We start from the raw sequence: 26,136 nt of genomic DNA, 5'->3' as shown, positions 1-26,136 counted from the left end.
GTAAGGCAAGGGAAAGGATTTGAAGAGAAAAACGCAATTGATTAGAAAATGGTAAGGACTCTCAGCTGGCAGCAAATACTTGAGAACTGAAGGAATAAACGTCAGGTACACCCCTCTGCTACAGCAGCAACTATATCCATATATCTCAGTAGGATTCAAGGATTAGACAATGGATAGCTCTTCCAAGCAGTCAATATTACATTTCATTCAATGACTGACTTTGGAACTTAAAGAGTATATAGTAGTGCTGCAAATTACTTTATCACGTGGGGCAGTCTCTCTTGCATACATACAAATACTTAGATAGATGTTAAACCATCTCTTCTTTTTGCCCATAGGTGGAGCCCAAGTATTAGTGTTGAATAAACTTCGGGCACATGGTTTTAGAAAAGGAGCCAGGCAGCAGTAACTTCTCAACTAGATATTATGACTGTTTAGGCACTCATAAAGCCCCCTTGTGCGGGGGAGTTCTTTTTATAGTTACACAATTGAGTAAAATTAACTCACAGAGGAATCAGACCTATAATGCTGGCTGAATTATTCCTATGTCACAACCAGGTTGACTAATCTTCCTCTTTCATACCTCCTTCTATGCATATCATTATATATTTTCATATATGTTTTTTTCTTTTAAAATATATTATAAATATATCTTGCTTTAGGTCAGAGACAGGGAGAACTACCTCTGTTGTGGTCAATATTCTAAAAAGGATACTTCACTGCTTTAAACTGAGTTCAGTAAACTTAAAGCTTCCTTGTCTAGAACTGCTTAAGTCTTTTGTGGAAATACAAAGAACTGAGGTCAGCGGTGCTAAAGTCTTTGGTCATGAAATCTTAAAAAAAAGCCTAGCGCTTATAAAATAATGCTCCTAAGAAAGCAGAATCCTTTCTATTCAAAGATTATAGTTTTTCCATTGTTAACTGAACAATATTGGGGATTACAGGGAACTCTAGAACATTTTAATCTGCCTTTCAGTAGCTAGTACTGTACCAAGTGTGAATTTGTAATGTGTTCATGTCATGCATTTTATAAGCAAAGATGAATCATAAATGGTAGTCTTGCAAATGTTATCTTCTATTGGTATTCCTCTCCCAAGAAACCAAAGTAAGGTATTTATAATCAGTGGAGCACTTGCTCCTTAAAGGCCTTGCTTGCAGATAGGAGCTGAAAATAGTAGATATGCTAAAGGGCAGACCAGAGACAATAGAAAATTCACCTGTAGTCAAAATAGGTTAAAACAAACAAACAATACACTTTACACATCTAGGCACTTACTTCAGAAGAATAATTTTCATACTGATTTGAGACGTACTTTGCTATAATGGAATGAACAGTAGACTAGGAGTCAAGAATCCTGGGTTCTAGTTGTTTTTAATCATAACAATTTGTCTAACTCTAAGAACATTATTATACCTCTTTGGTCCTAAATTCCTTTGTCTTTAAAGTAAGAGAGACTACCTGATCTCCAAGTTACCTTCTTATTGTAATATTGTAAGTATTTAATATATTATATGGTAACATTCCTTCACAGAGTTACCCTATATGTATGACCTTGAGAGCATCACTACCAGCACTTCTGTATACGTGATTTATTCTTAGTTTTCTGGATTATTGCTGAACCTTCACAGACATATAAAAAGTAATTTTAGAGATCCTACAGTAGCAAACTGCCTCATAGATTCAGTGGTTCTGGATCTCTCTTAGGAAACATGGGCTTTCCTCTACAGGCTTCTATAATTGTAGGTGTCAGAGTATTTGCAGAGGCAAAATATTTGGGATTTCAGAGAACTGTGAAGGCCTTTCAGTCCTCCTCACCCCTATGAAATTCAATAGTTAGAGGTGCATCTAGTTGAAATCAAAATGAACTATGAAGGTTTGCTCATTAAAATGCAAACATCCTCGGAAAAGATAACATTTAAAGTATAGTGAGAGTGAGTTTCTAATCTTTTTTCTGGGGAGAAATTGCTTATTTTGAGTAAGAGAATTACAGGCCACATTTGACTCAAAACTCAATTTATAGTGATTCACATTTAGATCACTCAGCTTTTTATACCCGTGTTGTTTATTCGGGCACTTATGAGAGAGAGTGATCAAATATGTCAGTCATTGTTATTACAAAACGAATGAACAAAGTGCTATGGGGACATGGAGGAAGGATACTTAACCCAGCTAGGGAAAGGGAGAAGTGGACACCAGAAATGTCTTCATGGAGGAGAGCTTCTTAAGCTTAATCTTAAAAAACATGTACTGGCAAAATGGGGAGATGTTGGTCAAAGGGTACAAACTTTCATTTATAAGATGAATAAATTCTGGGTATCTAAAGTACAGCATGGTGACTGTAGTTAACAATGCTGTATTGTATACTTGAAATTTGCTAAAAGAGTAAATCTTAAGTATTTTCACCATACATACACATACACAGAGTAACTATAAAGTGATAGATGTATTAATTAGCTTGATTATGGTAATTATTTCACAATGTGTATATATATTAAATCATCATGTTGTATACCCTAAATATACACAATTTTAATTTATTAATTATGCCTCAATAAAGTCAGAAAAAAAAGAATACATAGTGGCCAATTATAAAGGGCCTTATATGACATATCAAGGAGTTTGAATTTTATCTGGAGGTTATGAGGAATACTACTGAAGAGTTGTATGCAGGAATGTTAATATCAAATTTTGAACAGATAACTTTGGTATGCAATTGGAAAATGGATGTAAAGATGCTAATTGGGGGAGGGAAGCCTTTACAATAATCCAGAAAGTTAATAATAAAGACCTAAATTAAAATCATAGCAGTGGGGATGGCAAACAAGGGACAGATTCAACAGGACGTAGAGGAAATGAGTATTGTAGAAGTAAAGAAAATAAGTTTAATATTGGTCATGTTAAACTTACTCGCAGCAGGTATACATTTGTTGTAAGAGTTTGGAGCTCAGGCAAGGTCTGGGCAAAGATACAGATTTAGAAATCACTTAATAGTTGGTACTTGAAACAATTGGCATGTATGAGGTTATCTGAAGTGAATGTGTAAGATCTGAAAAGGGTCAGAGACAAACACTCTAAAGGAAGTTCATATTCAAGGAATTGACAAAGGAAGGCAAGCTTACAAAAGAGCCAGTAAAGGAGAAAATGTACCACATTGTTTATCTGTCCCTCTCCTGCACTACACAGTGAGATGCATGGGGTGGGGTTTTATTTTATTCATCTTTGCATTATCTGTACTTAACATAGTACCTGGAATTTAGATTTTTAATAGATAATTGTTAAACAAATTGCATTATGTTTCTATATATGGTGTTGTTTTCTAAACAACTAATTAAAGTGCCTAGGAGGTTTAATTATAATGCTCTTTTGCATTACAAATCGAGTTTGATCCAACTCAAAGGTTGAATGCAAACCTAACTATTATTTTTCATCATCATGCATGGAAACACTTGACAAGAAGTTAACCATCCATGAAGAGTTTGCTTACTTATGAGTGACAACTGATTTGATGAACAAATGAAGGGGAAACAAGCACATGAAAGGAAAAGAGAATCCACCTGACAGTATTATTTTTTTTCTAGAGGAGAAATAGAAATGGCCATTTCCAGTTCTGTTTTTTCCTTAAAAGGACTGGAATTTCTGTCTAAATGTGACTTGGCATCACAGTGAGATTTTTCTAAGGACTGATGTTAAGAGAAACTACCCTGATATTACAAGAGGCCAGGGATGGTTAACTTATTTTTATAACATGTAAATTTTTTCAACTTACATACATATTTTCTGAAGATGTCTTAGTGTTGCTTGACATAAAAATATCTAAATATCTGTACTTAATAATAGAAAGAAACCTATTTCATTAAAATTGATTTCTGAAATTATGTAGTTAATTCCTAACTCCCCACTCTAGTCAGTTTTATTATCTTTATTTCCTTTAATGAGGAATAAAACAAAAACAAAAGAAAAGGTTTAAACCTAATGATAACATATCTAAAAGAATGTAAGTCAAAGATGTAGGATAGGTGTAAGTTATGTAAAAATAATTTTTGTCTAAGTCGGGTCAGGGATCGAAGAGCTAGAATTTGGCATTTAATATTTCACTAATTTTAGGCCTTTTAATTTTCACATAATTTGTTACTTTATCTACTATTGTTTTTTATATTTTAACACTGGAAGAAGAGCACTATTATGTAGTAAAAATAAGAATGTTAAGTCTTGTTTTTTTTTCTTTTTTGGCCGTGCCACGCATCTTGCGGGATATTAGCTCCCGGAGCAGGGATTGAAGCCGGGCCACCGCCATGAAAACGCCAAGCCCTAACCACTGGACTGCAAAGGAATTCCCAAGAATGTTAAGTCTTGAGGCTTAATCCTATTCCTTTTCTGCTGTTCTGAGTTTGAGTTTTCTTGTAGAAAAATTATGGTGTCTGTATAGATGCTCTCTAATGTTCATTGAAATTTGAATATTTTATGATCTGTGAATAAAGTCCTTTATTTGTAAAAGCAATCCTTTTGTATTGTTTTTATCTGTATAACAAAAACAATTAAGAAACTACAATTTATTCAGATTGCACCTGAACTGAATTTTTAGAAAGGGAAGTAGTTGATTAAAAACTGAAAACACTGGGGAAAACTACCCTTCCATTATCTTTCCACAAGCTGGTCTCAATGTACTACTAAACTAAGAGCAGAAAATGAGAAGATATATGAAGCAGAAAAACTGAGATCAGACTGGTTGCTCAGTGATCCATAGATAAATTAACATAGTATTTACATTTTACATTTAAAAACATGATTTCCACAAATGAAAATAATTACGAGACACATTAGTTATCTCCCATTTCTGTCAGAAAGGACATAAGGCAGACTCACAGTCAACTGTTTTTCTCACTCAGGGCTGACAGCCCTTTCTTTAGGGTATTGGTATTTTGATGAACAGGAGAAACACGGTTGACTTTTTCCTTTTTTTTTTTTTTCTTTATGTAAAGGAAGCTTTATGGGTATTTTACTCTGTATACCATTAAGGTTGATCTTAGAGTTGAGTAGAAATAAGAAGCAAAAAGCAAGATGATGATAATTGCAGTAATGATTAATAACATTTCTCTTTCAGGAAAACTGTGTATTAGTGTTAGATGAATCTTATTTGGAAAAAAATGAAAATAAAAGGCAATGGGCAAATATAACAGTACCTCGGTAGTTGATGATTTCTGTCCCAAGCACCGGAGTCATCTCCAGGACTGTGATAAAGGCTTTGTCCATAGATGTTAGAGGAAAAGGAGACATGCGGTGTCTTCTAGCCACCTTGGTGATATCAACAGCACTGTGACCTAAACAGGAAGATAATTAACTAAGAATATGATGCTGAAACACTGATTAAAAAGTGGGAAAGGCTTATAAATATCAACAATTCTCAATTTCATGTGTCCAGAAATGAAGATTACAAGGTGAGAAACTTTTTCCTGCTTCCAAAATATAGCCTGCTTTGGTGGAACATTAAATCAAGTTAGTAATGTTACATCATGTATCAAAAGTTGGTGAAATTTAATGATGATATTGGCTAATCCTTTTTTTTGTTGTTTTTTTGCGGTATGCGGGCCTCTCACTGCTGTGGCCCCTCCCGCCGCGGAGCACAGGCTCCGGACGCGCCGGACGCGCCGGCCCAGCGGCCATGGCCCACGGGCCCAGCCGCTCCGCGGCATGTGGGATCCTCCCGGACCGGGGCACGAACCTGCGTCCCCTGCATCGGCAGGCGGACCCCCAACCACTGCGCCACCAGAGAAGCCCTGGCTAATCCTTTTTGAGTGCTTAACTATGTGCCATGGCACTATTCTAATTAATCTTCACAACAACCTAAAGGGAGCCATCATTATTATCCTTTATTACAGATGAGGAAAAAGAGGTTTACATATCTTGGCCTAAATCGCAAAGCTAGAAACTGAAGAGCCAGGATTCAAACCTAGGTAGCCAGGCTTTAGAGTCCATGTCCTTAACTACTATACTGTTTGAACACTTAATGAGCTAGTTAGTGAAGTGAAATATACAAACTTGAATTTATTCAGAATTTCATAGGAAATTTTCTTTCTTCTAAAAGCATAGAAAAATATTATTATTTACTCACTCCCCATGTAACCTTAGCTAGTCCCCTGGCATTAATACCACCCATACACTAAACTCCCTAATTTTATATCTCCAACCTCAACCTCTACCTTCACCTCTATACTTATATGTCATCCAAATAGCTGGGGGATAACAGCGTATATCTACAAGCTTATAAATCATCAAATATGCACTTGAATGTGCAACAGGCAATTCAAACTTAACATGCTCAAAATCAAACTCTTGATTCCCCACCCTCCTAACCTACCTGCACGATGTCTTATTCTCTTGCAATTCCCATCTCAGCAAATAGAAACTCTACTCACTCAGTTATTAATCCAAAACCTTGGTGACATCTTTGATTCTTCTAGTTTTGTCAGAACCATATCTAAACTGCCATTAAAATGTCTCTAGAATCTGATCATTACTCACCATCTCTACAATTATTACAATAATTGGAACCATCATTTATTTCCTGGGAAATTGAATAGTGTCCTAACTTGTCTTCTTCCTTCTATCCTTGTCCCATTACAGTTTATTCTCCACACAGTAGCTACAATGCTCCTTTTAAACTGTAAGTTGAATTGTGCTAATCTCTGCTCACAACTCTCCATGATTTTCCATTTCATTCAGAGTAAAATCTTTGCTATGGCCCTCAAAGCCCAACATATTATAGCCTACACTGTTCTCTTCTCCTATCATTTCACCCTTATTCAATGTGCTCTAGCCAAACTGGTTCGTTCCTTGTCTGAGAATGCCAAATACATCTTTCTTTAGGGTCTTCATACTTGCCATTTCCTCTACTTGGACCATTCTTCCCCAGATATTATGGTTCCATTCATCCCTCATTTCTTTCAGGTCTTTGCTAAAGGATCACCTAATCAGAGGCCTTTGTTAAACATCCTACATAGAATATTACCTACCATCACTCTCTATTCTCCTTACCCTACTTTACTTTTCTTCATGGGGAAAAAAAAATATATATATATACATATATATACACACATATACACATATATATTGATATTTATATACCTATAATATATATTTATACTTATTTGTTTATAACCTTCTTAGTAGAATGTAAGCTCCATGACAGCAGCAACTTTGTCTTTTTTATTCACTGTTGTCATCCCCAAAACCTAGAAGAGTATCTGGCACATATTAGGCAATAAAAAATAAATAGTTGTTGACCTAATAAATGAATCATTTAATGACAAAAAGGAAATTCTTAGAGCACAATAAACAACTTGGCCCATGCATAAACAACTTGGCCCAAAGGGTAAACATAAAAGGAGTAACTGCAAACACTGTTGCTTGGCTATTGTAACTGATATCCACAATTCCCTTCTTCCATAGCCACCTTTCAGGTAAGACTGGCCATACGATATAGTTCCAGCCAGTGAGATGTAGGAAGAAGTCCCTGGGGCAGGCTTCCTACTACAAATAAAAAGATAAAGAGATAAAGCTTTAAGAGGAGAGCATGGTTAGATACTGGGAGGTGCCATAGCCATTTTTCAACCATGAGGATAGAAACCCACACATAAGTATTGGAAACACGAGAATAAAAAGAGGCAGAGTCTCTGATGACAATACTGAGCTGCTGTACAAGCCCTGGACTGCCTGCCTCCAGACTTTTTATATGTGAGACAAATAAGCTCCTATTTCTTTAATCCACTTTATAATGATTGTATATATTCCCCTGCAGTCTGTAAGTTCCTGGTCACTGCAATTTATTAAATTTAGTCCTCCTACCCAAACCCCAGCAGCTGCTTCAGACATATTCACTGAACTGACTTACAGGAACTGTCCCAAAGAGTTTTCATTCTAAGACAAATGACATTGTCATAAGTAGTCAAAGAAAAAGACATACAATATGCTTATACTTATTTCTCACCCATGGGTAATCACAAAATTACAAAATTTTCAAAGCTTGAAGGACCTTAGAAATTATTTAGTGCTAAATATGAAAAATTTTTTCTACTTTAAGGTGAACACTTAAAGAAGGATTATGTATGATTTATCATTTACCTATAATTGAAACATAAATTTATTCATAACTCACTTTCACTACAGTCCCTGCCACATCATTAAATATCAATAAATACATATTGTCACAACCAGTGTAACTGAAGAGAATGATAGATAGGTGTTTCTATAGACCCTTTTATTCGGGTTTATAGATCTCAGATCTGATCTTTTCTAAGATATTCTTTAGTTTCTTTATGGTGAAAATTGTGTACAATCTTATAAAAGCTGTGCTTTTAAAATGTTTGGTTTCTGAGGAGAAAATTGTACTTTATTAGAAAGCAAGTTTGATTATCAGTGATACACACATCCATTCAACAAATATTTATTGAGTGCATTTTATGAGCCAGGCACAGTTACACCCTTGGTATACAAAGAGTAAGATACACCCTGCCATGAAGAATGTTTCAGCTCAGCAGAAAGGAAAGACATGTAAGTGAATTAAAAAATAAGGGCAGGAGGACAGTAAACAAATGGATGGTTCTCTAACTATAGAGATTGATATTTTTTTAAATTGGAAATTGCATACCAATTTCCCCCAGCCTGGAAAAATCTTTCCTGTCTTTAAGATAATTTTGTACCTTGTTTATATCTTTCTTATGGCACCTACCACTTTCTAATGTTATAGACATTTAAATATTTGCCTTACCTATGCTAGTCTATCATAAACTCCTTGAAGGCAGAACCTGTATCTTATTAATCTGTGTATCCTTTGCTACTTTTAGAGCAATGCTTTCCTTATACTAACAGTAGGTACTGAATAAACGAGGTATGAATGAATAGCAAATCCTTCAAACAAAGCTAAAAGTTGGGAAGGAAGATTCAAAGTTGCACCTCCTGTTCTGCTCTTTGTGTCTCTAGGTCCTTTCATATTTACAAACTCTCTGTCACAAAGTGACAGATAAATAATCCATATTGCTAGATAAATAATCCAAACTTTGATGCTAATGGGTTAATATTGGTCCCTCACTAAACTATTTGCATGTTATCACAGGGGTTTTCTGGATATAAAATAAATTAACTGAAAGAAATGTCTCAAAAGAGGAGTATTTTAATTCTCTGGCACATTAGCAGATACGTGTGTGTGTGTGTGTGTGTGTGTGTGTATGTGTATGTGTGTGTTCTCAACAAGTGTTCACTGAGCACCTTCTATGTGCCAAGTGGCTTCTTCCCACTCAAGACCCACCCACGGTCACATAGTAGAAATAGTCAGCTACTTCACCAATAAAGAAGGGCTAACTTATTTGTGTAAATATGAGAAAAACAGTATTGTTACCTTCTACACACAAGAATAAAATGATATAGATAACAGCTGCTCTTTTTAAAAATTGAAGTATAATTTACAATGTTGTGTTAGTTTCAAGTATACAGCTAAGAATATATATATATATTCTATTTCAGATTCTTTTCCATTATAGGTTATTACAAGATACTGAGTATAGTTCCCTGTGCTCTACAGTAGGTACTTGTTGTTTAACTATTTTATATACACTACTGTGTATATGTTAACCCCAAACTCCCAATTTATTCCCCCCCCGTCATTATCCTTTTTGCTAACTATAAGTTTGTTTTCTATGTCTGTGAGTCTATTTCTGTTCTGTAAATAAGTTTATTTGTATAATATTTTTAGATTCCACAAATAAGTGATAACATATGATATTTGTTTTTGTCTGGCTTACTTCACTTAGTATAATCATCTCTTGGTCCATCCATGTTGCTGCAAATGGCATTATTTCATTCTTTTTTATGGCTGAATAGTATTCCATTATATCTATATCTATATCTATATCTATATGTATCTATATCTATACACACACACACACACACACACACACCCACCCACCATCTTCTTTATCCATTCATCTGTTGATGAACATTTAGGTTGCTTCCATGTCTTTGCTATTGTAAACAGTGCTGCAAGGAACACTGGAGCACATGTATCTTTTTGAATTAAGAGTTTTCTCTAGATATACGCCCAGAAGTGGGATTGCAGGATTATATGGTAACTCTTATTTTTAGTTTTTTAAGGAACTTCCATACTGTTCTCCACAGTGGCTGCACCAATTTACATTCCTACCAACAGTGTAGCTGGGTCCCTTTTTCTCCACACCCTCTCCAGCATTTATTATTTGTAGGTTTTTTAATCATGGCCATTCTGACTGGTGTGAGGCAATACCTCATTGTAGTTTTGATTTGCATTTCTCTAATAATTAATAGCTGCTCCTTTTACATAAATAGAATTAATATATAACATTAACATACCTAGTTCTGTTGTATCCCTCACCACATGTAGGATGACTATGTGACCACATAAGATTCCATTTAACAAAAGACTGTAGCTAACGTAAGTTTGAAAACCATTGATCTAGGTGATGCAGTACTCTCACGTTCAGATCAAAAGTGGATAAGCCATGCTTGAGGGACAGCACCAGGGACACACACACAGAGCCACTGGCAGCTGGAGGCACAGGCTGAGGATGCACAGCACTCACATGTATAGCTCAGGGGCTCTTATGCAGGCCTCCCATGGGCTGGCATGGTGAGGCCCATTTTTAGAAGGCAGACATTTCCAAAATAAATCTGGTAAGCAAATAGTTATGTTTCCTTCTTTTGTTTCCATAAAAAAAAATTTCAACTATTTTTTGATGTTGACACCAGTGACTGACAAGAAGCTTTAAAATGGGGCTTCCCTGGTGGCGCAGTGGTTGAGAGTCTGCCTGTCAATGCAGGGGACGCGGGTTCGGGCCCTGGTTTGGGAGGATCCCACATGCCGCGGAGCGACTGGGCCCGTGAGCCACGGCTACTGAGCCTGCGCGTCTGGAGCCTGTGCTCCGCAACGGGAGAGGCCGCGACAGTGAGAGGCCTGCACACCGCAATGAAGAGTGGCCCCTGCTTGCCACAACTAGAGAAAGCCCTCGCACAGAAACGAAGACCCAACACGCCAAAAATAAATAAATAAATTAATTAAAAAAAAAAAAAAAAAGAAGTATTGGGAGTAAGTTAAGGATGTAATTTAAAAAAAAAAAAAAAAGAAGCTTTAAAATGAAAGCTTCACGAAACTTAAGAATAGTTGCCTCTGACTTCTCCTATTTTGCAAGTTAAAACCCCAAAGCACTTCTAACAGTCCTGGGCCACTGAAGAACTGACTCAGGAAAAAGCACCATGAAATGTTCTCCCCCACACCCCAGCCCTCTTCTTGATTCTGAGCTCAGCATAGAAATCTGATAGAAGAGAAAAAAACTGGGGAAAAAAAGTATGCACTCTTGTCTCTGAAGGCCAGATGGGTTATAGCCTAGCAGCCAGTTTTCACTGAGTGGTCCATAAATCCATTTACAAAGAAGTAGGAAAGGAAGGAAAGAATAATTTTTAAAAAGAAAGAAGGTTATAACAAAAGGAAGTTGGGGTTTTGGACAGAGAAAATATCCAAAATTTGGATACAGTTTTTCCTATAAAGCAAAAGCTATTTCCCGGCCACAAACATATCCTGATGACTACCTTACAAATGAATACCAACAGTCACAAAGATAATCTGTGACTGTACTAGCTCCATTCAATTTAGGTAAACTACTGGGTTGGCCAAAAAGTTCCTTTGGTTTTTAAGTAGAAATAAAAGACATACTTTTCATTTTCACCAAGAACTTTATTGAACTACATATTCACTGTTTTGTTCCACAACCTTCTGCCATTATTCAGGCAACTTCATAATTCCTTCGTCCCAAAACTTTTTATCTTTTTGAGCAAAGAACTGTTCCAGGTGCCTTTTACAGTCTTCCAGAGAATTGAAATATTTTTCATTAAAAAATTCTGTAAAGACCGAAATAAATGGAAATCTGAAGGTGCAATGTCTGGTGAATACGGCAGATGAATCAGAACCTCCCAGCCAAGCCATAACAGTTTTTGCCTGCTCATCAAAGAAACTTGTGGTCTTGCGTTATCCTGATGGAAGATTATGCATTTTCTGTTGACTAATTCTGGACGCTTTTCGTCGAGTGCTGCTTTCAGTGGGTCTAACTGGGAGCAGTACTTGTTGGAATTAATCATTAGGTTTTCTGGGAAAAGCTCATAATAGAGGACTCCCACCATATACACAACATCACCTTCTTCGGATGAAGACCGGCCTTTGGTGTGGTTGGTGGTGGTTCATTTAGCTTGCCCCACCATCTCTTCCATTACACATTATTGAACAATATCCACTTTTCATAGCCCGTCACAATTTGTTTTAAAAATGAAATGTTTTTGCTATGTTTAAGTAGAGAATTGCGTGAGGAAATACGGTCAAGAAGGTTTTATTTGCTTAATTTGCGTGGAACCCAAACACCAAAATGATTAACATAACCAAGCTTGTGCAAATGATTTTCAATGCTTGATTTGGATATTTTGAGTATGTCGGCTATCTCCCACATGGTATGATGTTGATTGTTCTCAATGAAAGTCTCAATTTGATCGCTATGAAGTTCAAGTGGTCTACCCAACCTTGGAGCATTGTCCAGCGAGAAATCTCCCGCGCAAAACTTCTCAAAGCACTTTTGACATGTTCCATCAGTCACAGCACCTTCTCCATACACTGTTTTTGGGTCTCAGTTGCGCTTTTACCTTTCTTGAAATAAAAAAGCCTTTCTTGAAATAAAAAAGCCTAATATGCCAAAAATGTTGTTTTCTTCCATCTTCAATATTAAAATGGCTACACAAAAATTCATTAATTTTGATAAGTCTTTTTTAAAATGCATGCTGATAATGACAGCTGTCACAATACAATCTAACAAAATTGTTTCAAATGAAGTTAAAGACAACTAAGCCCTCCTAGAGCCATCTTACGGAAAAAAACGAACTAACATTTTGGTCAACCCAATATAAAACAAAACAAAACTAACAAACATATGGAAATATGGGTCCTACTGAGATTATTGTGTTCAAAGAAATATTTACTTAAACTTATAATAGTTTATAAAAATATATCTTTATTGAAGTATAACTGCTTCACAATACTGTGTTAGTTTCTACTGTACAACAAAGCGAATCAGCCATATGCGTACACATGGTCCCGTATCCCCTCCCTCTTGAGCCTCCCTCCCATCCTCCCTATCCCACCCCTCTAGGTCATTGCAAAGCATCGAGCCGATCTCCCTGTGCTACGCTGCTGCTCCCCACCAGCCAACTATTTTACATTTGGTAGTGTATATATGTCGATGCTACTCTCACTTTGCCTCAGCTTCGCCCTCCCACCCCATGTTCTCAAGTCCATTTTCTATGTCTACCTCTATTGCTGCCCTGAAACTAGGTTTGTTGGTACCATTTTTTTTTTTTTTTTTTAGATTCCATATATATGTGTTAACATACGGTATTTGTTTTTCTCTTTCTGACTTACTAAACTCCGTATGACAGACCCTAGGTCCATCCACCTCACTACAAATAACTCAATTTCGTTTCCTTTTATGGCTGAGTAATATTCCATTGTATATACGCACCACATCTTCTTTATCCATTCATCTGTCAATGGAAATTTAGATTGGTTCCATGTCCTGGCTATTGTAAATAGTGCTGCAGTGAATATTGTGGTACATGTCTCTTCTTGAATTATGGTTTTCTCAGGGTATATGCCCAGTAGTGGGATTGCTGGGTCATACGGTAGTTCTATTTTTAGTTTTTTAAGGAACCTCCATACTGTTTTCCATAGTGGTTGTATCAATTTACATTCTCACCAACAGTGCAGGGGGGTTCCCTTTTCATCACACCCTTTCCAGCATTTACTGTTCCTAGATTTTTTGATAATGGCCATTCTGACTGGCATGAGGTGATACATCATTGTAGTTTTGATTTGCATTTCTCTAATAATTAGTGATGTTGAGCATCTTTTCATGTGTCTCTTCGCCACCTGTATGTCTTCCTTGGTGAAAAGTCTATTTAGTTCTTCTGCCTTTTTTTTTTTTTTTTTTTTGTGGTACGCGGGCCTCTCACTGTTGTGGCCTCTCTCGTTGCGGAGCACAGGCTCCAGATGCGCAGGCTCAGTGGCCACAGCTCAGGGGTCTAGCCGCTCTGCGGCATGTGGGATCTTCCCAGACCAGGGCACGAACCCGTGTCCCCTGCATTGGCAGGCGGACTCTCAAGCACTGCGCCACCAGGGAAGCCCTTTCTGCCCATTTTTTAACTGGATTGTTTGTTTTTTTGATATTGAGCTCCATGAGCTGTTTGAATATTTTGGAGATTAATCCTTTGTCTGTTGTTTCATTTGCAAATATTTTCTCCTATTCTGAGGGTTGCCTTTTTCTCTTGTTTATGGTTTCCTTTGCTATGCAAAAGCTTTTAAGTTTAATTAAGTCCCATTTGTTTATTTTTGTGTTTATTTCTGTTACTCTAGGAGGTGGGTCTAAAAAGATCTTGCTGTGGTTTATGTCAAAGAGTGTTTTTCCTACATTTTCCACTAAGAGTTTTATAGTGTCTGGTCTTACATTTAAGTCTTTAATCCATTTGGAGTTTATTTTTGTGTATGGTGTTAGATAGTGTTCTAATTTCATTCTTTTACATGTAGCTGTCCAATTTTCCCACTTATTGAGGAGGCTGTCTTTTCTCCACTGTATGTTCTTGTCTCTTTTGTCATAAATTAGGTGTCCATATGTGCATGGGTTTCTTTCTGAGCATTCTATTCTGTACCATTGATCTATATTTCTGTTTTTGTGCCAGTACCATAGTGTCTTGATTACTGTAGCTTTGTGGTATAGTTTGAAGTCAGGGAGCCTGATTCCTCCAACTGCATTTTTCTTTCTCAAGATTCCTTTGGCTATTCGGGGTCTTTTGTGTTTCCATACGAATTGTAAAATTTTTTGTTCTAAAACTGTGAAGAATGCCATTGGTAGTTTGATAGGGATTGCATTGAACCTGCAGATTGTTTTCGGTAGTATAGTCATTTTCACAGTATTGATTCTTCCAATCCAAGAACATAGTATATTTCTCCACCTGTTTATGTCATCTTTGATTTCTTTCATCAGTGTTTATAGTTTTGAGTACAAGTCTTTCGCCTCCTTAGGCAGGTTTATTCCTAGGTATTTTATTCTTTTTGTTGCAATGGTAAATGGGAGTGTTTCCTTAATTTCTTTCTGATTTTTCGTTGTTGGTGTATAGAAATGCCAGAGATTTCTGTGCATTTTGTATCCTGCAACCTTACCAAGTTCACTCATTAGTTCTGGTAGTTTTCTGGTGGCCTCTTTTGGAATGTCTATCATTGGCAAACACTGACAATTTTACTTCTTTTTTTCCAATTTGTATTCCTTTTACTGCTTTTTCTTCTCTGACTGCTGTGGCTATGACTTCCAAAACTCTGTTGAATAAGAGTGGTGAGAGTGGACATCCTTGTCTTGTTGCTGATATTAATGGAAACGCTTTCAGTTTTTCACAATTGAGTATGTTGCTTGCTGTGGGTTTGTCACATATGGCCTTTATTATGTTGAGGTAGGTTTCCTCTATGCCCATTTTCTGGAGTGCTTTTATCATAAATGGGTGTTGAATTTTGTCAAATGCTTTTTCTGCATCTATTGAGATGATCGTATGGTTTTTATTCCTTAATTTGTTAATGTGGTGTATCACATTGATTGATTTGTGTATATTGAAGAATACTTGCATCCCTGGGATAAAGCCCACTTGATCATGGTGTATGATTCTTTTAATGTGCTGTTGGATTCTGTTTGCTAGTATTTTGTTCACGATTTTTGCATCTATGTTCATCAGTGATATTGTTCTATAATTTTCTTTTTTTGTGATATCTTTTTCTGGTTTTGGTATCAGGGTGATATGGTGGCTTCATAGAATGAATTTGGGAGTGTTTCTCCCTCTGCAATTTTTTGGAAGACTTTGAGAAGGATTGGTGTTAGCTCTTCTATAAATGTTTGATAGAATTCGCCTGTGAAGCCATCTGGTCCTGGACTTTTGTTTGTTGGATGATTTTTAATTATGGTTTCAATTTCAGTGCTTGTGATAGGTCTGTTTATACTTTCTAATTCTTCCTGGTTCGGTCTTGGAAAATTGTACCTTTCCAAGAATTTGTGCATTTTTTCATGGTTGTCAATTTTATTGGCATATAGTTGTTTGTAGTAGTTTCTTATAATCCTCTGTATTTCTGCAGTGTCAGTTGTGATTGTTCCTTTTTCATTTCTAATTTTATTGATTTGCGTCCTCTCCATTTTTTTTTTTTTAACATCTTTATTGGAGTACAACTGCTTTACAGTGGTGTGCTAGTTTCTCTCCCTTTTTTCTTGATGAATCTGGCTAAGGGTTTATCAATTTTGTTTACCTTCTCAAAGGACCAGCTTTTAGTTTTATTGACCTTGCTATTGTTTTCTTCATTTCTATTTCATTTATTTCTGCTCTGATCTTTATGATTTCTTTCCTTCTACTGACTTTGGGTTTTCTTTGTTCTTTTTTCTCTAGTTGTTTTAAGTGTAGGGTTAGATTGTTTATTTGAGATTTTTCTTGTTTCTTGAGGTGAGATTGTATTGCTATAAACTTCCCCCTTAGAACTGCTTTTGCTGTGTCTCATAGGTTTTGTGTTTCCATTGTCATTTGTTTCTATGCATTTTTAAATTTCTTCTTTGATTTCTTCAGTGATCTCTTGGTTATTTAGTAGTGCACTGTTTAGCCTCCATGTATTTGTGTTTTTTACAGTTTTTTTTTGCTGTAATTGATTTCCAATCTCATAGCACTGTGGTCAGAAAAGATGCTTGATACAATTTCAATTTTCTTAAATTTTCTGAGGCTTGATTTGTGACCCAAGATGTGATCTATCCTGGAGAATGTGCCATGTGCACTTGAGAAGAAAGTGTATTCTGCCACTTTTGGGTGGAATGTTCTATAAATATCAATTAGATCTATTTGGTCTATTGTGTCATTTAAAGCTTGTGTTTCCTCATTTATTTTCTGTTTGGATGATCTGTCCATTGGTGTAGTGGGGTGTTAAAAGTCCCCTACTATAATTGTGTTACTATAAATTTCTCCTTTCATGGTTGTTAGCATTTGCCTTATGTATTGAGGTGCTCCTATGTTGGGTGCATAAACATTTATAATTGCCATATCTTCTTCTTGGATTGATCCTTTGATCATTATGTAGTGTCCTTCCTTATCTCTTGTAACAGTCTTTATTTTAAATTCTATTTTATTTGATACTAGTATTGCGACTCCAGCTTTTTCTTTGTTTTTGTTTGTTTTTGTTTTTCTTTTTGTGGTACACGGGCCTCTCACTGTTGTGGCCTCTCCCATTGCGGAGCACAGGCTCTGGATGCACAGGCTCAGAGGCCATGGCTCACGGGCCCAGCCGCTCCGCGGCATGCGGGATCTTCCTGGACCGGGGCACGAACCTGTGTCCCCTGCATCGGCAGGCGGACTCTCAACCACTGTGCCACCAGGGAAGTCCCCAGCTTTTTTTTTGATTTCCATTTGCAGGGAATACTTTTTCCATACCCTCACTTCCAGTCTGTATGTCCGTAGGTCTGAAGTGGGTCTCCTGTAGACAGCACATATATGGGTCTTGTTTTTTTGCATTCAGCCAGTCTGTGTCTTTTGGTTGGGGCACTTTATCCATTTACATTCAAGGTTATTATCGATATGTATGTTCCTATTACCATTTTCTTAATTGCTTTGGGTTTGTTTTTGTGGGTCTTTTTCTTCTCTTGTGTTTCCCGCTTAGAGAAGTTTCTTTAGCATTTGTTGTAAAGCTGGTTTGGTAGTGCTGGATTCTCTTAGCTTTTCCTTGTCTGAAAAGCTTTTGACTTCTCCATTGAATCTGAATGAGACCCTTGCTGGGTAGAGTCATCTTGGTTGTAGGTTTTTCTCTTTCATCACTTTAAGCATATCCTGCCACTCCCTTCTGGCCTGCAGAGTTTCCGCTGTAAAATCAGCTGATAACTTTATGGGGATTCCTTTGTATGTTATTTTTTGTTCTTCCCTTGCTGCTTTTAATAATTTTTCTTTGAATTTGTTAGTTTGATTAATATGTGTCTTGGTGTGTTTTTTTCCAGGTTTTATCCTGTATGGGACTCTCTGCGCATCCTGGACTTGGGTGACTACTTCCTTTCCCATGTTAGGAAGTTTTCCACTATAATCTCTGCAAATATTTTCTCAGACGCTTTCTTTTCCTCTTTATCTTCTGGGACCCCTATAATGTGAATGTTGGTGCGTTTAGAGTTGTCCCAGAGGTCTCTGAGATTGTCTTCAATTATTTTCATTCTTTGTTCTTTATTCTGCCCCTTGGCAGTTATTTCCACTGTTTTGTCTTCCAGCTCACTTATTCATTCTTCTGCCTTATTGTTATTGATTCCTTCTAGTGCATTTTTCATTTCAGTTATTGTGTTGTTCATCTCTGTTTGTTTGTTCTTTAGTTCTTCTAGATCTTTGTTAAACATTTCTTGTATTTTCTCAATCTGGGCCTCCATTCTACTTCCAAGATTCTGGATCATCTTTACTATCATTACTCTGAATTATTTTTCAGGTAGATTGCCTATTTCCTCTTCATTTATTTGGTCTTGGTGGTTTTTACCTTGCTCCTTCATCTGTGACATATTTTTTGCCGTCTCTCTCTTTTTTTTTTTTTTTTAATGAGTGGGATTGTGTTCCTGTCTTTCTGGTTGTTTGGCCTGAGGCTTCCAACACTGCAGTTTGTAGGCTATTGGGTAGAGCTGGGTCTTGGTGCTGAGATGAGGAACTCCATGAGACCTCACTCCAATGAATATTCCTGGAGGTCTGAGGCTCTCTGTTAGTCCAGTGGTTTGGACTCAGAGCTCCCACTGCAGGAGCTTCTGCCTGACCCCAGGCTCGTGAACCAAGATCCCGTAAGCCGCTGGTTCGCTTTGGGGTTCCTCCCATCTCCTTGGGCATCAGAGTCCCCCATCAGCGGTGAGCAGGTGCCCTAGTGGTGGGGGGACGCTCTAGATAATTTTTTGATGTGTTCATGGGGGGAGGTGAGCTCCATGTCCTCCTACTCCACCATCTTGAGCTGATCAAATCTAAACTTATAACAGTTTAGCTGGTGATGTATGGTAATGATAATTTGTAGGTAGACTGGCTACTTTGAGAAAAATAAACTACAAAGTACTTTAGGATATGGGATCTTTATATGGGAGTAGGGATGGTGATGGGGAGTGGAAGTCTAGACATCTTCCCTACTCATAGATGTCCGACCTAAGCAAAGAGTAACAGGCTGAATTATTATAATATCTAAATTGACAACATTCTTATATGATGGGTTTAATTTTCTGAAGTAGATTTTCAGGATTAAAGCAATTCTAAATTAGCCACAGATTGATGATCTAGAGGTTTCTCTAATAAGCCTAGGTTTCCATTAGTAAAACTTAACTTGTCTCTTTTATATTTTCCCGTGTTTAGGTCCAGACACGGGGTTGATTATATGTGAGTTCAGAATCTTTGCAGGTAAAGTACTCAAAATATTATTGAGATTTCCTATTTTCCATGCAGCATTTATAATCACTAAGAAGACTATATATGATGTTCACTCAAGATTGCCATCATCAAAGACATATTTAAATACTAATGGCAATGTCTATGATGTACAAGGCCTTCAAAGGGACAAAAAAGTACAAATGGATTCCTTTCTACTGAGCAAACCAGGGATCTTTGTTATACAGCAGTAATCTTTTTCTTATGGCATGGCCATCTTAAATGAAGCTGTTCATACCAATGGAATGACTTTTTCCCACTTCAAATGCATCCTTTTTAACCTTCCAATTCTTAATATACAATGTTTCACCTTGGCTTGAAAATCCATTTTTTAAATTAGAAGTAAATGAAGATTGAGAGAATCAAAAAAATAAAAAAGAAGTAAATGAAGAAAAGATGCTTTCAGGTGACAGAGTATAATAGAAACAAGATGTTCATGCAGGTTCTTCTTGATTGAATTCAAAACCTCAAGAGAAAAGTTTATTCTTCAAAACAATCAATAAAAGAGTTCTCCAAACTACTTAAAGTGTAAATCATTATTCATTCCTTAGATACAGAAAATCTCACGGGAGAGACCTGGTCTGCCTTATTAATATTACTGCCTCTATTTCCCGTTGTATTTGAAGCTTGAATTTCTTATATTTCTACTTCCTGGATCTTTCTGAACACAAACCATCGAAGACAATGAATAACTTTCCTAGGAAGCTTAAAAAGCAAAGGTGATAGTAATTTATTCAGGCTAAATAGCTAGGGCCTTTGGTAATTCAAAGAATGTGTGGTTCAGATATACAAAGCATTTAGTCTTTCATATAAACCTCAAATTAAGAGAAATCAGGTCCAAATCTCTAGGGAAACTGTGGCAATAGTAGCATTTGTAGGCTCAGGTCTACAGGGCATTTTGTATATCTGAAAATAATTTCTTATATTGTTTTCAATTTAATAGCCTTTTTCTACTTGATTATTCTATGTTTTTCTACTTGTTTTTTCAAGATAATGAATAATATATCTGACAAAACCTAAAAACCGTGGCTGAGGGGATTGTGTTATTAGGATACTAACAGATAATACAATCAATTTAATAAAATAAAAATTAAAATCCATGAGCATATACTAATAAAGTAATGATTAAATAAAATTCTTCATTATAGCAGAATATCAACTGATAAATGAAAAGAAGGAATTAGAAAGTCACTACTTGGCAACTATCATAGTAATAATTGGTTCATGCAAAAATCATCAATGGATACTAAAACTAGAAGCTGAAAAACCTCAAGAAAAACAACATATTTATATAGTCTCAACATATATCCCCACAAGATTCTTATTAACCACAATAGTAACTTTACAGTGGAGAAATCTGACAGACACCACTTTAACCAAATGATCAAAGTTAATACCACTAGTAATGGGACAAAATGACATTATGAAATTCCTAGTATAATGTACTAAGAAGGACACAAAATCACATATGAGGTATTACTGTCAAAAATCCATAACCTGAACCAAGTCATCAGGAAACATCAGAAAAGTCTAAATTTGAGGGATAGCCTACAAAATAACTCTCCTATACTCTTTGAAAATGTGAAGGTCATGAAAGACAAAGAAAAACTGAAGAATTGTTCCAGATAAAAGAGCCTAAAGACACATGATATCTAAAAGTTATGCATGATTCTGGATTGGATCCCAGATCAGAAGAAGAGAATGTTTTTTCCTTTTGGCTATAAAGAACATTATTAGAAAAATTGGCAAAATGTAATTTGAATAAGATTACATAATAGCATTATGGCAAGGTTCATTTCCTGATTTTGATAATTGTACTGTGGTTAGTTAAGAATATATATATATTTTTCTTTTGTTCCTTTTTTTATTTTAAAAAAAAGGACGTATACATTTGAAGTATTAAGGGGTAAAAGGCATCATGTCTGCAATTTACTCATAAGCAGTTCAGGAAAAGAAGTATATTAATATGTAGAGAGAAATGATAAAGCAAATGTGGCAAAATGCTAACACTTGGGGGAATTTTGGTGAAAGATATACAGGAACTGTTTGTACCATTCTTGTAGCTTTTCTGAAGTTTGAAATCACTTCAAAATAAAAAAAATTAAAGAAGCTTTTTTCAACAGTCCCTTCGTTATGAAGCAATGCATGACCATTCTATTTTTTTCTGCACTGAGGCACTAGGAAATACTTTATCACAGGATTCTCATTGCATATTGTATTTACTACATATCTTACAGTAATTATACTTTTTTATATACATGTCTGTTTTCTTAACTAGATTAACAGCTCTTTGAGAAAGGAAAACATGTTTTAAGTCAAGGCCCAACAATACTGTGCACACAGCGGTCACAAAGAAAATTTTTGATGAATGAGTTTCTAAATGCTTGATTTTAATCAGTCTAGAATACATAGATTGCCAAAGAAGATGGGCTGTAGAGATATATACATATTCTATTCTATATATATAGAACATATATGGTATTCTAGAGTTTGAAATACAGTTTCAAACCCTATACTGGTCATTAATTTCAATGTTCTTTTTATTAGAACGGCCCCCCTTTTAAAGACAACTGCAGACATTTGTTAACAATGAAGTGAAAACTAGGTATTCCTCTTTTCTCTACCTTTTTGTTAAAAAGTAGTGAGTCACTGTAGTAGGGAAAAGAAAAAGGAGAGTAAAAAATATGATAATTATCACTTTTAGCTAAGGTCAACTAATCAGGGAAATGGAAAATTAGCTTTGTTCAATGCATGTACTACTTAGCTTGAAGATTAAATGATAACACTGTAAGCAACACTGTAAATAAATCCTTATAGGTTCTTTTTGAGATCAAGAAGTTTATCTACAGAAAAATTATAAGTCCAAAAGGAGGAAAAAGTAATTCATTTCCCATGGTCAGGTATGAACTGTCTTGGCAGCTGTCTTCCTTTGGCTTTTATTTTAAATTTGTCACATCATGTAAGTTAAATATAGAAAAGTAAAAGTAAATAGGTAAAACAACTGATAGAACAGTGTAAAAACAGATGAAGTGAAAAAAATGGTATTAGAAGATATAATGATTAAAGAGAACAGTTAAAGTAACACTAAAAAAGGATAAAATTATTTAAAAAAACTTTAAGTGTAGGAATCAAGTGCCAATATTCCTAACAAAGGAAGCAAAGCCTTTTGAGTTGAGGTGGCTTCAGATGATCAACAGTAGTTTTTTCATGACTGTGTTTATAGGGCTGGATTTCACAACAAGGTATTCTTAAGGATGAGGGCTCTTGAGGAAGCTCTCAAATCGGGACCCTGGGTTCTTGCCCTTACTAGCAGTGCTAGTGCTTTATATACATTAAGAATTGTGGGTACTGGTTATAGCCATTATGGCAAAAGACCAGCTTTCAGACACAATCTTCCCCTTTTCTGCCCCCATCTTTCTTCAGATCTTTCTCTTTGCTTACACTATTGGTAATTACCTTTTGCTTCGCTGTTATGCTGGTTCAGGAATACAAACCTCAGAGCTTGGTTTATATTTCCTTGGTTCATTCCTGTCCTACTATCTGATTTCTGGTTTGGTGCACTTTGGGTCTCTGAACTCTAGCTGCCTTTGTTAGGCTGCTAGGACCCCCCTTTTAATCTTCAGTAGTCAAAAAAGCTGACTGAGAATTCTCTTATTCCCTAAAGAGGCTGTCAAGATGCAGTTTCAGACATACATATATATCACGGTCTTTAGGCAAGTAGTAGACGTTAATTTGTATGGCTGAGAAAGGAAATCTTAGAACAGGTGATCATAGAGAATGAAGCAAATGTGAAGACTGAGTTAGTGTCATTGGTGAAAACAAATCTAGTTTTTAAGGTATTTTGCACAATATGTAGATAAAAACTACGTGGTTTACTCTATATTTATTGGGCACTTGATATGATCTAGGTCTTTCCATAGGCCTAAAAAGTAGGGTTAATTCACTACTAATTCTGCTGATATAAATGCCGTACATTAAAAAAAAGTATGAATCATAGTATGATTGTAACTGTAGAAATAAAGTACAATCCAAGGTATATACTGGAAGAAAATAATTATGTGTGTTGGTAGTTATGTTTAAGTAGTAGGATGAAAGTGATTTTTTTCCCTACTTTTATTATTCAGATTCTTTTTTTAAAAAATTTTATTTATTTATTTATGTTTGGCTGTGTTGGGTCTTCGTTTCTGTGTGTGGGCTTTCTCTAGTTGCGGCGAATGGGGGCCACTCTTCATCGTGGTGCGCAGGCCTCTCAGTGTCGCAGCCTCTCCTGTTGTGGAGCACAAGCTCCAGACGTGCAGGCTCAGTAGTTGTGGCTCACGGGCCTAGTTGCTCTGCTGCATGCGGGATCTTCCCAGACCAGGGCTCGAACCTGTGTTCCCTGCATTGGCAGGCAGACTCTCAACCACTGCGCCACCAGGGAAGCCCTTATTATTCAGATTGTTGACTGATTCTACAATGCTCAAAAATATTTAATAAATGCTTTTTAATTTGAAATTATTATTTTCTTAGTCAAACCTAGTCAATATCTTCCAAACTCATGGTCCAAATTCTAGGGTTATAGGGAAATTTTTCAACAGCATCTGATTTAATTGCACTTTTAACTATTAAAAGTTTCCTACTGTTCTAAGGATAAAGTTCAGGCTGCCTAGAGTAATGTGTTAGGCCTTTCATGATCTGTTCTTTCTCTTCAATTTCATCTCTCTCTGCTCTTACACATACCCTTCTTCTAGCTATAGCAAACAATAATTTCTAGTACACAGCATGATTTTGTCACACATCTGTATCAACTCTCCTTCTTGCAGTCCAACTAGCAAATACTTGCTTATATTTTAAGACTATGAAGATAAGGTATGGATTATATCAATATATGGTATTCTAATTCTTATGTTGCTCAAGTTAGAAATTGGGGGTCATTCTTGACTTCCTTAACTTCCACATCCAGTTTCTAATCCTGTCAATTGTGATTCCTTAATATTTCAAAAATCCTGCTTTATTTTTCTATTACTATTGCTTCAGCTTTCATTCAAGCTCTCATCAGATTCCTGGTTCTGATCTCACCCTGACTCAATTCATTCTCCACATAGTAGTAGACATTATTTCAAAAGCTCAAACTTGATCTTGTCATTTCCATGTTTAAATTCCTTTATTGGTCTTTACAATAAGGTCCAAACCCATTAGGATGGCAATTAGGATGTCTGTCTGCAAAAATTATATGGCCAATTGGAGGTCATCATCTGGTAACTTCTTCAGCCTCTTTTTTCCCTCATTCCCTTCTTTCTCCTCCTCAAACCATACCTCCTCCTCTATCTGCATGTCAAACTGCCTGGACCATGGTAACCTCTCCATAAATGTTAAACACTTGCGTTAATATTATTTTTTATAGAGCCATCGACTGAGATAAATAGCCTTAAATTCAGGTAGTGAGAACAGTTTGAATAAGGCCGCTCCATCTGTTCCTTCTCATCACTGTCACTCTTCTCTACCCTGCTCTGTGCCTTCAAGGAGCTAGTGTTTATGAATAGGACCAATGGTCTCCCTGTCCCTGTGGCTTCTGCTTGAGTTTAGCCAATGGGAAGTATTGGCAGGAGAGTGGTGAGCAGGAGAAGAGTACAGAACTAAGGTATTTCTTCCCCTTGGCCTCCTGTTAGTGGGAGCTGAGACCAGAACAGTAACTAAAACCAGACTGTGGAGGCCTCTGAATGCTAGGCTTTGAACTTTATCATGTAAGCCGATGGAAAACCATTTACATAACTTTATCATGTTAGCCAATATTTTAAGTTTTTAAGCATGGGTGTGATGCCCATAAAGATTTCTTGTAGAAAACAAATTCTACCACAGAGAGGTTAAAAGATTAGCTCAAAGTCAAATGTCGTAATAGACAGTAGGTCAAGATGAAAAGACCAAATCTCCAGCTTTTGTCTGGTGTGCTTCCTCCTATCTTACATTAGGGGAACTTTCTTTGTCAACTTCATTTACTAAATATAAATTGAATACTCTCTCTATATAAGGCTGTTTATTAAGCATTAGGGAGTGATGTTAAGGTAAATTAGATGGGATTCCAGTTTCCATAATCTCATGGAACACACAAATCAGGCTGTGTTTTAAGTAAAAACAAAACAAAACAAAAAAAATCCCTGTAAATATTTATGTTTTCATGTAAAAGCAAAATACTATGTATGATAACACAGAAAAGGGAATAACTAATTCTGATGGAACAATCTGCAAAACTTCATAGAGGTGGTAACAATTGCTTTGATCTTTAAACAATAAGAAAAAGGAAGGAACATTTGAAACAGAATGAGCAAAAAAAGAGAGAATTCTCATTTTAGAGAATGAGAAACTGCATAATGAGGTTAGAGGTTGGATGGAGAGGATGAAATATAAGACATAAACTGGTCAATTCAGTTAGGACAAATTTTGAAGATGCTTATAGTACTGTGGAAAATAGAGAACTATTCAAGACTTTTTATAGTGAAGTGATACATAAAAATGTAATTCCTGACTAATGGTAGATTGTAAGGAAGAGAGACTATAGACAGGCAGAGCAGTTAGTATGCTACTGCAATCCTAAAGCTAAAAGACAA

The 26,136-nt window shown here is 36.2% G+C and overlaps 1 protein-coding gene across 15 annotated transcripts in view; it reads right to left on the bottom strand.

Annotated features, from left to right (window-relative positions):
* GPHN (gephyrin) overlaps window positions 1-26,136 on the bottom strand; it is a 623,627-nt gene that overhangs the window by 124,410 nt on the left and 473,081 nt on the right. For all 15 annotated transcript variants that reach the window (XM_060294925.1, XM_030855270.2, XM_060294927.1 and 12 more), the window contains one exon: window positions 5,182-5,319. In XM_060294925.1, coding sequence (XP_060150908.1) covers window positions 5,182-5,319 — 138 coding nt within the window. The remainder of the gene's footprint in view (window positions 1-5,181; window positions 5,320-26,136) is intronic.

This window comes from Globicephala melas, chromosome 2 (assembly GCF_963455315.2).
Source record: "Globicephala melas chromosome 2, mGloMel1.2, whole genome shotgun sequence".
NCBI lineage: Eukaryota > Metazoa > Chordata > Mammalia > Artiodactyla > Delphinidae > Globicephala > Globicephala melas.
Note: the sequence above shows the minus strand (reverse complement) of the source record. Positions and strands in the feature narration are given on the sequence as shown.